The sequence below is a fragment of the Macadamia integrifolia genome, chromosome 13 (assembly GCF_013358625.1).
Source record: "Macadamia integrifolia cultivar HAES 741 chromosome 13, SCU_Mint_v3, whole genome shotgun sequence".
NCBI lineage: Eukaryota > Viridiplantae > Streptophyta > Magnoliopsida > Proteales > Proteaceae > Macadamia > Macadamia integrifolia.
The window spans coordinates 27841232-27857238 of record NC_056569.1 but is presented as its reverse complement, the minus strand read 5'-3'; the positions used below and the strand labels follow the sequence as shown (position 1 = coordinate 27857238).

The 16007-nt window shown below is 37.2% G+C and overlaps 1 protein-coding gene across 1 annotated transcript in view; it reads left to right on the top strand.

Moving 5' to 3' along the window:
* Positions 1 to 5428: 5428 nt before the first annotated feature.
* The window catches only part of LOC122058699 (sister chromatid cohesion protein PDS5 homolog A-like), a 40034-nt gene continuing 29455 nt past the window's right edge, over positions 5429 to 16007 (top strand). The window contains exons 1-3 of the mRNA XM_042621361.1: positions 5429 to 5650; positions 11766 to 11969; positions 12083 to 12264. Of these exons, the coding sequence (XP_042477295.1) occupies positions 5549 to 5650; positions 11766 to 11969; positions 12083 to 12264 (488 nt within the window). The 5' untranslated portion in view covers positions 5429 to 5548. The remainder of the gene's footprint in view (positions 5651 to 11765; positions 11970 to 12082; positions 12265 to 16007) is intronic.

Below are 16007 nucleotides of genomic sequence, written 5' to 3'. Positions count from 1 at the left end.
TAACCGAGAAAAAAAAAAGAAACTTTGTATACATAGCTAAGGATTCAGGTGGAACTAAATCCATTTGTGGTAGATTTTATCTCTTTATAACCCTTTGTAGCAAACCTTGATATTTTTCATCTTATCTTTTAAACGCAACATTTTGTAGTCTGTTGGTCCATTGGATATCCATATTGAGTTCCTAATCCTATTTTTATTATTTATAAGGGAAAATAGTATATGTGGGGTAGTGTTGCCCCTGCACCCAGACACATTTGGGAGAGGGTGAATGACTGGCCTGCCTCCATGAAATAAAAAATAATGTATATGTTAATGCTTTCTCATGCATGCACAAGAACCGCATTCCCCCACAACAAACATTTCCTTTATTTATAATATTAATAAGTGGATTATTGACATGCTCCTCTTTATTTCAATTGATGTTACATCTAATGCTTTTTCATACAAGTATTGTTCTTTGCCCAGTTTTTCTCTTCAACTACCCTACTTTAATTATTCTATTTTCATATGCATAATAATTGTTAATCTTCTCATAAAATAATCAGGTTGGGCCTGTGATATTTTTTATTAAGGCCATATTATTTTAATAGATTCGGACTATATAACGATCGGAAAAAAAGTTTGAAGTTGAAGTTATAGACCTTCTTTAGGGTTTCAAATGGCCATAAATTTGAACCCACATATTTGAAAATATGGAGTGATTCAAAAGACCATAATGCGATTTTGTCAGACTCAACCAACTGCTCTTGTGTTATACCTCCTTCATTATTGGGTTGTGCTAGGAGTTCGAATCCAAAGATAACCTTAATGAAGGAGAACACAAGAGGTCAAATGGGGAGTTTAAGGAGGAGGGAATTAAGAAGTTGTTGCTTGTGGTTTTGAGTTGTGCAAATTCAAATTGCAAGGAGAGGCCTTCCATGAGTAGAGTATACTTAATGGTGAGGCATAACTTTCACTTGTTTCTCAGATGAAACCAAGTCCTACTCTGTTATGGAGTTTGCCATTGAGCCTCAAAAATATCATTTATGAATTTGAATAGATCAATGCACCTAACCCCTTTGAATGAGATCATAATCAACTCACATTCCTAGCGTAAGTAGGCTAGTGTAGATGCAATACCCAATGCAATGTTGTATCTTTAGACCAATTTACTAAGGCATAACTCATCAGGTCTTTATACATGACTTCATCAAGGCTCCTATTAGGCATTTACTTATAGACTAACAATAGCTCACTCTTCTCATACACCAATGCTGAAGCTAAACTATCTTCTTGTGCCTCAAACAAGCTATTATGGAGAGTTCAATATGATATTTGGTAAGACATTCGTGCTAATGTTTTGACCTTTTAACTGCAAAGATAGTTATTGAACCGAGAAAAAAAAACTATGTATCCATGTCTAAGGATTCAGCTAGAACTAAATCCATTTGTGGCAGATTTTACCTTTGTCATCTCATCTTTTTAACTCAACATTTTGTAGCTGTTGGTCCGTTGGATATCCGCACTGAGTTCCTAATCTTATTTCTATTATTTATGAAGGAAAATAGTTTATGTGGAGTAGTATTGCCCATGCACCCATACACATTTGGGAGGGGAGAATGACTAGCCTGCCTCCATGAAATGGAAAATAATACATATGTTGATGCTTCCTCATGCATACACAAGAACCGCATTCCCCCACAACAAATATTTTCTCTATTCATAATATCAATATGTGTATTATTGACTTACTCCTCTCTCCTATTTCTACTGATGTTATTTCTAATGCCTTTTCATACGAGAACAATATTTTGCCCAATTTTTCACTTCAACTACTCTACTTGAATTATACTATTTTTATATGCGTAATAATTGTTAATTCTCTCATAAAAGAATCAGGTTGGGTCTGTGGTTTTTCTTATTCAGGCTATTTTATTTTAGTAGATTCAGACTATATAACTATCAGGAAAAAGCTTGAAGTTGAAGTGATACACCTCCTTTAGGGTTTCAAATGGCCATGGATTTGATCCCACATATTTGGAAATATGGAGTGATTCAAAGGATCATGAAGCAGTTTGTTAGACTCAACCAAGTACTCTTATGTTAGTCCTCATTTATTGTTGGATTGTGTTAGGAGTTCGAACTCCAAAGATAACCTTAATGAAGTAGAATACAAGAGGTCGAATGGGGAGTTTAAAGAGGAATGAATGAAGAAGTTGTTGCATGTGGTTTTGAGTTGTGCAAACCTATATTGCATAGAGATGTCTTCCATGAGTAGAGTATACTTAATGGTGAGACATAACTTTTACCAATTCTTAAGACGAAATCAAGTCCTTCTTTGTTATGGAGCTTCCATTGACCCTCAAAGATATCATTTATGAATCTGAATAGATCAAAGCACCTAGCCCCTTTGAATGATATCATAATCAACTTAGGTGCTCCACCGATTTTTTTGTTTACACCAAGTAATGTTGGATTGTAGTAGCTCTTATCATAGTGCTAGATTTGTATTTCTGTTATTTCATAATTAATAACTCGATTTTCTAGTGAACTCAAAATTAATCTAATTGCACGTTACAACTACCTTAGTTATTCTACTTATTGAACGTAACTTCTATTTAAAAATTTACAGTTAATCTTGAATATGATAGGTTCCCTTGAATATAGTGGCACATATGTAATGAATTTTTGTTTCCATGTTAGTTAAAACTTATGTTGGCAACCGCAACTTCTTAATTCCACCCAGAACTAACCCCACAATGCACCATGATAATAGAGAAACTTAGCTTAAAGATTTACATGCTATGGTAAATTTTTTTTAACTTTTTTAGTTTTTTTAGTTTTTTTTTTTTGTTATTGGTGCCAACTTTTTAGTATTCTGAGATATAATTGCTTTTAACAACTCCTAAATTTCTTTCTGGTGAACATCTTCTAATTGAGTTTGTAAAACAAAGAAACAATGAATCCCAATCATTTGGAAAACTTCTTTTGGCGTGAAGAATGTAAGTTTTAACTAATATGGAAAACATATGTGCCACTACACTCGAGAAAAGTTATTACATTCAAGATTAACTGCAAATTCATAAATGGAAGTTAGTTCAGGAAGTAGAATAATTAAGTTCCGCGTAACATGCAATTAGATTAATTTTAAACTCACGAGAAAATCTAGTCATTAATTGTCAAAACAACAGAGACTCAAAAAACTAGTACTATGATAAGAACTACTACAATCCATTATCACTTTCTTCAAATAAGAAAGCAGTGGATCATACTTAGGTTGATTATGATCTCATTCAAAGAGCTAGGTGTCTTGCTCTCTTCAAACTTATAAATGATGTCTTCAAGCTTTATGTTAAGCTGCATCAGAAAGTAATACTTGGTTTCATCATAGGAACAAGTTAAAGCTATGCCTCACCATTAATGATACTCTCCTCATGGTAGGCCTCCCTTTTCAATCGTTTGCAAAACTCAAAATCGTGACTTCTTTATTCCCTTGTCCTTAAACTCACCATTCGATCTCTTGTTTGTTACTTCATTAAGGTCATCTCTGGAGTTCAAACCCCTAACCCAATCCACCAAATGAATATTTTTTGGCTATTTTATTTCTTCATAAGCCTCCTCCATAGGCATTTTAAGTATAAACACACCAAAGCAGAACATATTATCTTTTTCAGTTGTTTTCTTATACTGAAAAATAGTTAGGAGCTAGATACCCTATTGTCCCCAACTTTTAGATTTGAAACAAGGTTCTTGTGATGATCCATGAGCCTTGTGCGATTGAAGTTTTTGTCCAACAATATATTACTGGTCTTTATATCACTATGGATGACTTGCTGCTCACATTCCTAGTGTAAGTAAGCTAGTGCAGCTACAATACATAATGTTATGTTGTATCTTTGGGACCAATTTACTATGGCACCCTCATCGGGTTCTTAATACAAGACTTTATCGAGGCTTCTATTTGGCATAAACTTGTAGACTAACAGTAACTCACTCTTCTTAGTATACTAACACTGAAGTTGAACTAGATTCTTGTACCCAAACAAGCTATTATGGAGAGTTCAACATGGTGTTCGATTGGACCTTTTTGAGAATGTTTTGATCTTTTAAACTGCATAGATAGTTCCTGAACTGAGAAAAAAGCTTTGTAAATGGTTCCAAATGTTCCATGGCCAAAGATTCGGCTAGAACTAAGTCCATTTGTGGTAGATTTTATCTCCTTGTAACCCTTTGTAGCAAATTTTGATTTTTGTCATCTCATATTTTCAACTCAACAATTTGTGCTCTATTGGTGCGTTTGAGATACAGACTGAGTTTTTTGCTGGCACCTCATTCATGTCTCATGTGTTATCTTTATTTGATTATTCTTGTTTTTCTCCATTTGAATAAGTGGTTTTTTAGTGTTATAACCATAACTACTTATTTTATTTGGCCTCATCGCAACCATGTTCTTGTTGCTAGGGGGAGGGGGAGAGGAAATGAGAATGACCAACCCGCTCCATGAAATGGAAAATGACATCTATGTGATGCTTTCTCATACATAAACAAGAGCCGCACTTCGCCCCACAAGAGATACTTTCCTATTCAATGTTTCCTCTTTGAAATGCCTTTCTCAAAAATTTTATTTTTTTTAAATCAAAAAACTAGAAAAGACAATTTTTTGTTCTTAATTACCTCATTTTTTGAAGATCTCAATTCTAAATCATGCGTAAAGAGAATGAACTATAAGGCTAAGAATCGTGTAATAAACTTTTGAAATTAAGGCTGTGTTTGGTATAATTTTTTTGAATATATTATTGACCTAGAATGCATACCATTGCACCTTTGGCTACATTTGGTATTTATTATTCAAATAAATTGTAGGTCAAAAATTATTCTTTTATTATTATTGTTGTTGTTGTTTTTTTTTTTTTTTTTTAAATTAGGAACTTATCTAGGTAACTCTAACTAAATCCTAAAATTTGATTTATAGAAGATAAATGAAGAAAATACAATGAGGGCATAACCCACCTTACATTCCAAATGCAATCTTAATATCAATTTAACATGATAATTAAAATAAATGGAACACATTCCAAACAGAGCCTAAATAATAGTGATCGAATCCTTTATGTTTGGTAACTAAGAAAAGAAAAGAAAAAAAAGAAAAAAAAATATAAAAAGACAAAAAAGTATAATTACAGAATGATTTTTTATTTATTTATCTCTTTTCTTGAATTCAAAATTTTTTTAATTTTTCTTTTCTTTTGCTATCAAACATAGCCTTAATGTCTCCAAACTCCAATCATCCTACGAAACGCCACGTGGATAAAAAAAAAAAAAAACAAGCTGAGCTGACGAATTTTGGTAACTGTAAAGGTTGTTTTGGTAATTCAGCTAAGATCAGGTTTGAGTCCCGAGCTGTCCAAGTCCCGAGTCCCGACAAGGTGAAGAAGCCCTTTTAAAACCTGCGAGCATCCCTTCTCGCAAGCCCTCCAGTTCGTTTAATTTTTAGGAAGCTCCCGTTTCGGTCAGATGATACAGTGAGAACTCTCCAATTGTTCAGTCAAGTTCCGTAAACGATACGGAAATGGCGCAGAAGCTTCAAAAGCTTCGGAAGCAGCTGAAGGAAGTCGGATCCAAGCTCGAAAACCCTCCGAATTCGAAGGATGTTCTAATTAAGCTATTGAAGGTTAGCATTCTTTCCTTGTTTACTTGATTGAACAGACAGTTCACTGGAAGAATCTTCCAAAGCTCTCTTCCCGCTATCTTTTTCTTATTTTTGTATATGTGATGGCGCTCTAGCTCTATAGTGTTTTGTCTTGTTGAACTCAGACGAATATGCTCTGTTAGAAATTTTGGGGTTTCTTCTTTTCTAGGGATACTGTAGTTTCCCTCTCCCCCACCACCCCCCCCAAAAAAAAAAATTCCTGGTGGGAATTCGACTGAATTTGGTTGCCCCTGTGCGCGTGCGTGCATGCATGCGTGTGTCTGGGCGGAAGTTTCTTTTCGCCGCTAGATGGATTTTTACCCTCTCCTCACCCCCCCTCCTTTTTTTTTTTTTCCAAATTTTCTTTCTTGTTTGGAGCTTCGTCGACTATATTTTAATTGTTTTCGGAGAAGTGTTCATTTGAGGGTACCTAGTCCCTGTTTCATTCTGATTAGAAAGTGGAATTGATTGATCCATCAGTTGAGATTACGAGGAATGGATAAACCGCAGTTTCTGAATTTCTGTTAATTCTGACTGTGATATGGAGTTTCTAACTACCAATACGATCTTGGGGGGTTGGGGGGGGGGCTATTTCCTGTGCTAAACTTGTATGGTCAAATGATTACTATTTACTAATAGATGGTCATATTGACCTCTTCTGCGATTATGAAATTACTCTGTTTGAAAACCAATCTAGTCTCATCCAAATTGGGCACAGTCCTAACCATATGGTACACCCTCCAGTGAGACCCACTGGTCAGAGTGAAGGTTAATCAACTGGGTTTTTGAATAAATATGGGAATCCAGTTTGTCAGTAATAATTCTTTTAACTTAAAGAGAATACTAAACATTGTGTCCTCCTCTGTGGGTCATCTGAAAAAATCTAAGTCAATTGGGTTTGATTTTTGAATGATAACGAGAGTCTGGTTTGTCAACCTTATTGAAGGCCACTTATAGAAATCCAATTCAAAATGCTGGAAAAAACTTTTGGTTGATTCAAATTTTTTTACATTCACAAATTAGATTCATAATTCTTTAAGGGTTCAGATACATCACAATTGAATAGGTGGTAGGTGTTGGATTAGTCAATGCTTGTTATTGTAATGATTAAAGCTGAGGCTTGGGAGCTCATCCTGATCACCTTCAGATTTGTAGGTGGCCGTTATTATCCCCTGAAAACTGAATACTGATACAATTAGGATGAAGAATCAAAGTTTACCTAAATACATGTGGTGTCAGGAAAATGTGAGGTTCATTATGTGGGAAACTGAGACAGAGCTAATGGAAGAGGGCCTGAAGTGGTTCTCATGAGTAAAAACATTTAAATAAATCATGGCTATAGTGAGAGAGAAATGAACATATTACCATGGATTTTGACCTTTTATCACTCAGCAGTGGCTGTTAGAGTCACAGCCACAAGGATATCATTATGTTGGTCTGGCTTACTAGGTTGATGACTTGGGGTCTTCAGAAGAAAACTCATCAAACCTATTAGTATGTAGTTTGCTTCCTTTTTGGTGTGCTGGAGGCCTGGTGCCTTCGGAAAGAATGGAAAAACGAATATTGGGAGAAAGGGCAGTGATCTGTCCTTTTCCTCTTCTACTGTTATTGCTCTCATTTTTAAGGAGTTTGAAGCATTAAGGCCTTAAGGGAACTTGGGTAGAATTGTAAATGCCATGACTGGCATTGTTCTAGGTTACCTTGAGGTGCTTTCTTCTCTCTTTTTGTCTTTCCCTCCCCCCTTTTGAGGGGGTCGTACCTTTTTCTTTAAATGGGCACCTCAGTCTTTTTTTTTTTTTTTTTCCTTGTTTTTGTTTGAATAATTGTCCTTCCTCTTTTTGTATAATGAAGAAAAGGAAAAAGAAGAGGTGAGAGATTTGAACCAGGAGATGGACTTATGACCTGCATGTGCAAACAATTTCTGGTTTGCCATTTGCTTCTGATAGTTTAAACTTTAAACTGATGGATTTTAGTGCATTCCTTGATGGATTTGGGGTGAGAACTGCAACCTGGCAGGCTGGCACTGATGTCATGTAAGCCTATGGAGATGGTGTTCTTGTTTGTATGAGGTGTTTCACTTTCCAGTTTTTGATCAACTGGCTGCACAAAGAACTGTTACTGAAGTAAAGAGAACACTATAGGGTCACTAAATCAGAGTGTTGATATACCTATATTTAATAGGAAATACATTCCAGCATGGCTTCACCTGAAAGTAGATCAGCATTCCCTTTGTTATTTGCCACATGGAAGAGTGATGTGGCAATTCTGACTGTTGGTTGTTTCAGAAATGACTACATGTACTTCTATCAGGTCCATGTAGCTAACCCCTTTTAGTTGGGATAAGGTTATGGTTGTTGTTGTTGTTGGTTGTTTCAGAAATGAAGTGGTTAAGCTACATGTCAAATTTCAAAGATTCTAGTTCCATTTATCGCCCCATATGCGGGATTCCCTTCTGTGTATGTCCATGCAACCTGCAGAGTAGTCTATCGGTATTCCCCGATTTTTTTTGATATTTTCTTTTCCCACTTGGGAAACTTGGATTAAACTGAAACTTGACATGTGAGCACAGAGACCTTATGGTTGACCTGAAATTAGTGGGCATGCTGTTCTACTTCCAGGAGGGCATGCGAAGCCCCATTTTGATAACAAAACGTTGATATAAATAATTGTGGGAGGACCAGGTTAAACTATAGAATTGCATAAACAGTTCCTCATTTGTTATTCAAAACTTTAACCTTCTGTCACCTTCAGTTGATAATCTGACCATGGCATAGTGGCCTTATTACCATAGTTCAAAACCTCGGAGAAATCTCGGCAAAGTTTCGGTGATTTCGACAAGGCTGAGACAAAACAGGAGGCAGATTAATGGATTGGCACAATTTTGGTGGAAGTTTTGCTTATTTGTCCACTTTTTTATTTGTATTTTGTACTCATGTATTTGCCAACAGTATTGTATTGTTGGGACAAGGGTGTCTATGTTACATGTCCTTTGTACTCTTTCATAAAATGTTAATCAATATTATGTTTCTTCATTCATGGTATAATTTACTTGTTTTACTTGCCTTTTTTGTCTTCTGTACTAGAACAATGTGTAGAATAGGCAACATTACACAAGTTGTACAATAAAGTTTAGCATATATTGCCAACCAAGGGTGCAAATTCAAATCACCACTTTATGTGGCTTTGTTGCAATATAAAGGTTTACATATGTTTATATAGGCTAAAATAAGGTTTCCTTGAAATATTGGAGTTTAATATGGCTGTTTGCCCTCTAAATGGACAACCAAAATATGCTAGAAAAAAAAATGCATTGTTTCGGTTGAAATTATACTAATTTCAGTCTGTCCGAAACAAGACCGAAATATGAGTTTCAAACTATGCTTATTATTGGATGCTCATTGCAAAAGCTTACAAGTCTGCAGCTGGCCATTCATGAAAATTTATAGTTAAATGCTTACCATGTAGTACCTTATAAGCTATTAATTCAGCTTCATGAGAGTCTGGAGTCTTTCCATTGAGCATCTAGGTATGGAGCTTGTTATACTCAAGTGTTCTTATGGAATGCCTTGAAAATATTCTTGTTGTGGCTTGGGACATTTAGGTGGAATGACCCTTGAGTTAATTAGTGGCTTCTTGAAGAAAATGGTGCCTTTTTCCTGGATGGGTAACCCAATGTAGGTACAATGACCGAACACCCATGCAATTTGTGGTCACACGTGATGTGGTGTAGTGTGGTGTGGGTTGCAACTAAGCGTCAGTTTCCTACTACCTAATGATCAATACAGTTCTCCTTCCTCAATTAAGGAAGGTAAAGGGGGAGTCGCCACCTAGGGTAAGGGCCCAGGTCCCATAAAAGAGGGCTCATTACTTAAAAAGGGAAGAGCCAGTTGACTCCAAACTCAAGGGTCTGTCCAGAGATTTGGGTAAGGTTCAGGCTACAGAGATGGGAAGGTGTTAGGTGCCCACTCCGCCCAGTAAAACCGGTCTTCCAACTAGATGCTAAAGTTTGAACATTCTCCATAAAGTTTATGTTCTAAACCCAAATGTATGGCTACAGTTGACTGATTAATGTATGCTACTCTCTCGAAGAATATCACATGTTAATTTTACTATACTTAACAACTACCCTATATCATGCACATCTAATTAAATATATGCTAATTAAATTGATACCTTAATCATGCTTTAACTACGTTGACTTTCATGCTTATATGCTTTACGTAACATTGGGCATGCTTATCTAATTAGTTAGTTAATTAAGTATACACTAATTAACCCTAAACATGCTTATCTAACTAACTATGCTACGCTCTACACTACACTAATCTACGTTATACTAAACTAAACTAAGTAACTAACTAATTTATTAAAACTAAGAGAAGAGAGAAGAGAGAAGAAAATTATACCTTACTTCGACCCTATTCTAGGGTCGAGAGGGAGGGCCTCTTCGCTCCAAAACATGAACCCACGGACTATTGAGACCTCCGGCTCAGGGGGGAGGTGCTACTCTCTCTCTCTCTTTCACTTTCTTTGGAAAGCACCAACTTACAGGAGAAAAACTCCCGGTTTAGAGTCTTCTATTGATTCCCCGAAGAAGAATTTTTGGAACTTGCCTTCAATGGCAAAGGGGATGGCCTATTTATAGGGGTTTCCGAATGAGGAAGGGACGAATCCTTCCGAATATGGTATTATGCCCCAAGAACTGCTGCTTGTGCTTTATGGCTCCGCGGGCTCTATGCGGCCCTGTGAAACGATGAGCCATGTGGCCCAATCGAAATGCACGGGTTGGAATTTGGCATTGTTGTTTTTGGGGGGGGGGGGGGGCTCTGGCCAACTTGTGCTGTTCTCGCACCATTGGCTAATGCTGGGTCCTTAGATGATGAAAACATTAGTCATCACGTCAAAACCGGCTCTGAAGGTTATATTATCGTTAATAAGCATGTGAGGCATTTTTGGTCTTTTTCCCATAAACTGAGTCTTCCACCAGAGATAGATCAAGATTGTGAGGCCGTCCTGTTGTCATCATCACCGGGGTGTGTGACAAAATGAGGTGTCCACACCCGGGCATTTCCGATGGTAGATTGTTCAAAACACCTTCTAAACGTGGAGGGGGCTGTATAACTGTATTTCCCTTTCTGTGGGGTGGGGTGTTTGGGATTGCTGAAGCCTGGGGGTTATCTTTGAACAAAAACTCTGTGATAGCAAAGAAAAGATTGGATTTGAGCTAGCAAGAGATGCATGAGTGTGTAGACCAATTGAGTTGGAGTGCTCAGTTTGTATTCAGAAATCAAACCATCTTTCCTAATCGCATTATTCCATCTCTAGATTGAGTGATTAACAGACTAGGACTGGAAGGCAAACTAGATTGGTAGCCAAAACCTTCACGTTTAGTTTCAAACCCTCCTTTCGCATTTCTTTCTTCTTAAAATTCTTCTTCCACCTGCAATTCCTCCGTTACCCAGCTGGTGTTTTTCCTGTTTATTGAAATTTTAAATTGTTTTATTGCATCACCATCCTCGAAATTGTTGGGATGAAGTTTGATATTGTGGCACTTCGAATGTTAGCCTTCAATGTTTGAGGGGTGATTCTGTTTACAGAGCTTGTTACATGTTTTTATGGGCTACAATAGAGCCTCATTTTTTAGAATATTTATAGATTTTGATTTCCTTTTTTATGGTAAAGAAAGCTGCCAATATTGTGAAACATGCTATGTCAATTAAATTGAAGACTTATTTGTTTAAATCTTCCTTTTGATTTCAATGTGGGTTTCTTGACATGTTATTACACCCTCTTGCATGGGCTTCTTATATTTGGCTCCTATTATAGTCTATGTGAATTATTGTTTTCCTGTTTCTGTTTTGGAGCAGAAGTTGCTGACTTTTGGTTCAAAAATGTGCTTTGGTGATTATTTCCTCTTCAATTTCATTTTCTGAAACCTTTTCCCCCTCTTTTGACAGCCATGTCAGCCTTATCCTAATAGTTAACAAGTATTGTTATTTTTCTTTAGAGAGAAATCTCGTTGTTATTAATTGCTTGAATAATACAAGCTTATATTTTTTTGTAAAGTTAGTTAATATGCATTCTTTTGGACATGCAGCAAGCTGCAAGTTGTCTTTCTGAGTTGGATCAATCACCATTGCCACCAATGTTGGAGTCGATGCAGCCTTGTCTTAATGCTATTGGGAAGCCTGAACTGCTAAAGCACCAAGATAGAGATGTCAAACTTCTAGTGGCAACCTGCATTTGTGAGATTACCCGAATTACTGCACCTGAGGCTCCATACAGTGATGATGTTCTAAGGGTACCTTTTTTTCTTGCCATTTGGCCTTATTGATATGGGTGGATCACATTCTAAATCTTCTTTGAAATTGGCAAATGCACCTCTACCTGATTGGAGTGGAATCTGTTATGCAGGATATCTTCCAATTGATAGTTGGTACCTTTGGTGGATTACGTGACATTAGTGGTCCGGCATTTGGGAGGAGAGTTGTCATATTGGAGACTCTTGCGAGATATCGGTCATGCATTGTGATGTTGGATCTTGAATGTGATGACTTATTGAATGAAATGTTCAATACATTTTTTTCTGTAGCCAGGTGGGTTTGGTTCAATTAATGCAAGATTTGTTTCTGTTGATTGTTGGCCTTGTGTTCCTGCACACCTTTTGTTCCTCTTGGTTGCAGCTAGATTCTATGCCTTATTTTATCACTTTGTGTTGGTTTGCTTCCAGGTTTCTCTTACCCTTTCCTTCCTTTTGTTTAGTTCTTCTTTAGAAAAAAACAATCTTTTGATCTTTGAATAAAAAATGATTTTCCTTTGATGTTGCAAGGATCATCACTGGCATTAAAAATAACTTCTCTTTTTCAATTCTAAATATTAATCCTACTCATTCTCTCAATCTTATATGTACTCTTACTTATCAGAAGAACAACTTACCTATATTCTTGATTTCTGTATGATTAAACTTTTTCTAGAAACCCTTGGAGGTTGCAGCATGTAATAAAAACTAGAAAAGGCACATTGATGGCATGTTGCTGTTTTCAGTTATGCAGCCACCTCTTTCAGAGGTTTTGTAACATCCAACGCGATTTAATTGTAATAAAAATTTAATCTATTTGGCAAGAAATTACATATATACTGTGTCATACTGGCTTATATATTGTAGTGTGTGTGTTTTCCCTCCCCTTGCAAAAATGTTGTAGAAGAGAGGTATTCCTGTCATGAAATTACAAAACCTCTGATGGCTTCCTTTGAAATGATGGTCTAGATGTTTTAGTAGCAGATTAGGTTTCCATATCTCTCTCTCTCTCCCCGTGTCAATAAGGGGGTTATCTTAGTAACTAGTAAGTTGGATAATGTACTTGATAGTATATAGTTTCATATGTGCATGGATTACGTGTTGGAGATGCTGATTTTGTTCCTTGTTTAACTCTTCAATCCTTCTTTGTCTGGTTACTTGCAAAATCTGACTGCTATTGGGAATTTAAAGTACCTATGAGTAATTTGAAGGATCTATGTCTTGGCTCTAAGGAGAAACTGTTGTAACTGGTTCCATTGGCAGTAAATTGAAGTTTGTAAAAATAAAAGTTGGGATTTTTCATGAATGCACGGAACCTGCTTTTGCAGTCTTGAGAGCGGCAGGCAAAGTATATTGTTGTGGGCTTTTTGATGATTTAATGTAGCCCTTGGACTTACTTGGCTCTTCTACATGGTCTTTAAGACTGTATTGTTGTGGACTTTTCAATCTAGCCCTTGGTTTACTTGGCTCTTCTACACGGTCTTGTGGACTATGTTGTGGTGGGCTTTTGTCTTCTTCCCTTGTCCAAGGTCAAGTTCCAACTTCCTTAAAGATTAAGCCAATGGAAAGGTGGTTGATTGGATGTTAGAGGGGCATGCCGGAATATGGTCAGCAAATTAATTCTAGCCACAGTGTTTGTAATTTTTCCCCTTTATGCAGTAAATATTTGGATTAGTTTTACTGATGCAGCAGTGCTCCGATGGATCGACCCAAACCTGCTCCAGAACCCGGACCAAGACCCAGATCCAATTTGGGTCCCAAGTTACTGATTTGGGTTCAGGGTTAATAGAATATTCTAGGATTTTATTTTATTTTGAGGATATTTGTTATCTTTTATTTTAGGTTATTTTGGGGTAGCTATTAGGTAAGTAGAAATTCTCAATTTTAGTTTATTGTGTTTCTATTATATTTTCAATTAGGAAGTTTCATCTATGTTAGATCAATTTCATATTTAGCATTTTCTTTTTTTTAGTAATTCTTTTCCTACTTATGTAAGGCCATGGGCCACAATAATTTTAGTTGATTATTGAAGAAAAATTAAGATTACTGCCTGCATGGCTGCTTCTCTCCCCCCCCCAAAAAAAAAAAAAACCCCTTCTTCTTCCTCTTCCCTGCGGTCTCCCTCTATCTCCCCTCCTCTGCTGTCTTTCTTCTTTCCCTCCTTATTTCTTCTTATTCTTCTTTCCTGGTTCTCTCCCTCTCTGTTCTGGACAGAAATCGTAGCTTCTCCTCTCTCCCTAATAATCTGTCATATTTGCTTTCCAAGGTTTCCTGTGGCTGTTCCTGACCAAAAGGCAACTGAAACCCTAGAACCTTGGGTCTTATTGAAAATATTACCACAGTAATCAAAGATTAAACCCCTGCTAGGTCTGCAACTACCGCTAGTTCACTGCTAGAACCTTGTAACTCAAACTGTCTTTAACTCTGTTTCTGGGCGGCAGCTGCTGTCCTAATCAGGTGGGTTGATCTGCCTCTCCCTCGATCTTTTTGGGTTGGGATTATGAGCGAAGGAAGCCCTCTTCTAGGCGACCAAAACCCTAAAGTTTCAGTCCCAAAAAAGATCCCTACCGTGAGAGCTTAACCTGCAACCATAACCAAAACTATGCCCACCGCCCCATTTGATTCCAGGAGTTAAATCTGACCATAATATATGATCTTTTGGGCTTATTCTGGTGGGTTTAATAGAGCCGGAAGATGCGATCCTATGCTTGCAATGTCAGCCCAATCTTAGGCCTAAACCGTGGGAACCTTCACCTGGAATAGGGTAACTCTCGCTGGTTTTAAGAATTTCCAAGGTTGAAGAAGACCCCTTCAATCGTGAGTGGTGTTCCCATTTTATTTACTGTTTTTTTCCCAACAATACCCTTGCCTTTCTCCCATATTCTCCTTTGTCCTTTATTTCCTTTAAGTTCTAAGTTTGCCCCTTTATAATAAATCCTATTCTCCATTATATCCTTTTCCATTAAGTGACCTAATAGCACCTTTAAGAATTCAGGTTATTACAAATTTGCCACTGGTTTGCTTTAATCTTTAAGTGGTCCCACACCCATCCTAGTTGGATCTCTTGGGGCCCACCGGTCACCCCATTATCTGGTATCAGAGCAAATTTCCTGTCAACTCGTTTACCCTGATGGTTGCTTACTCCACCCCCTCATCTGAACAGTGGACTCGGTTGCTCCAACAAAGCGAAGAAATCTTAAGAACCCTCCAAGCTAACCAGGCTATACAAGAAGCACAAGCTGTTAACCTCCAAGACATTAACACAAGGCTTGATGCCCTAGAGTCACGTATTTGGAAACCCGGTGGACAACAAGGTCACGTTACTCATGACATCGTGACGACACCTCGAGAACCGTGCCCCCAATCTAAAGACCATTACATCAGGCTTTGTTGTCAATGTTGAAGATGAACGGGACGATCCGATGAAGGATGTTTCTGAAGAATTGATCGATGGTCAGATGTCATTTGTGAAGCCCCACCATCCGATTCCGATCAAAGTCATATCATTTGTTGACGACCACCAGAAGATCGTGACTGTTGATTGCGAGGTGTGCTGGATCTTTATCCCTTTAGAGCCATTGATTGAGTGATCGAGTGGTGTTAATTCTCTCCTTTTATAAAACTCGTGGACGAGTTTTTCTAAACAACAGGGTAGTTGATGCAGCAGCGCTCCGATGGATCGACCCAAACCCTCTCTAGAACCCGGACCAAGACCCAGATCCAATTTGGGTCCCAAGTTACCGATTTGGGTTCAGGGTTAATAGAATATTCTAGGATTTTATTTTATTTTGAGGATATTTGTTATCTTTTATTTTAGGTTATTTTGGGTAGTTAGGTAAGTAGAAATTTTCAATTTTAGTTTATTGTGTTTTCTATTGTATTTTAAATTAGGAAGCTTCTTCTATGTTAGATCAATTTCATATTTAGCATTTTCTTTTTTTAGTAATTCTTTTCCTACTTATGTAAGGCCATGGGCCACAATAATTGTAGTTGATTATTGAAGAAAAATTAAGATTACTGCCTGCGTGGCTGCTTCTCTTC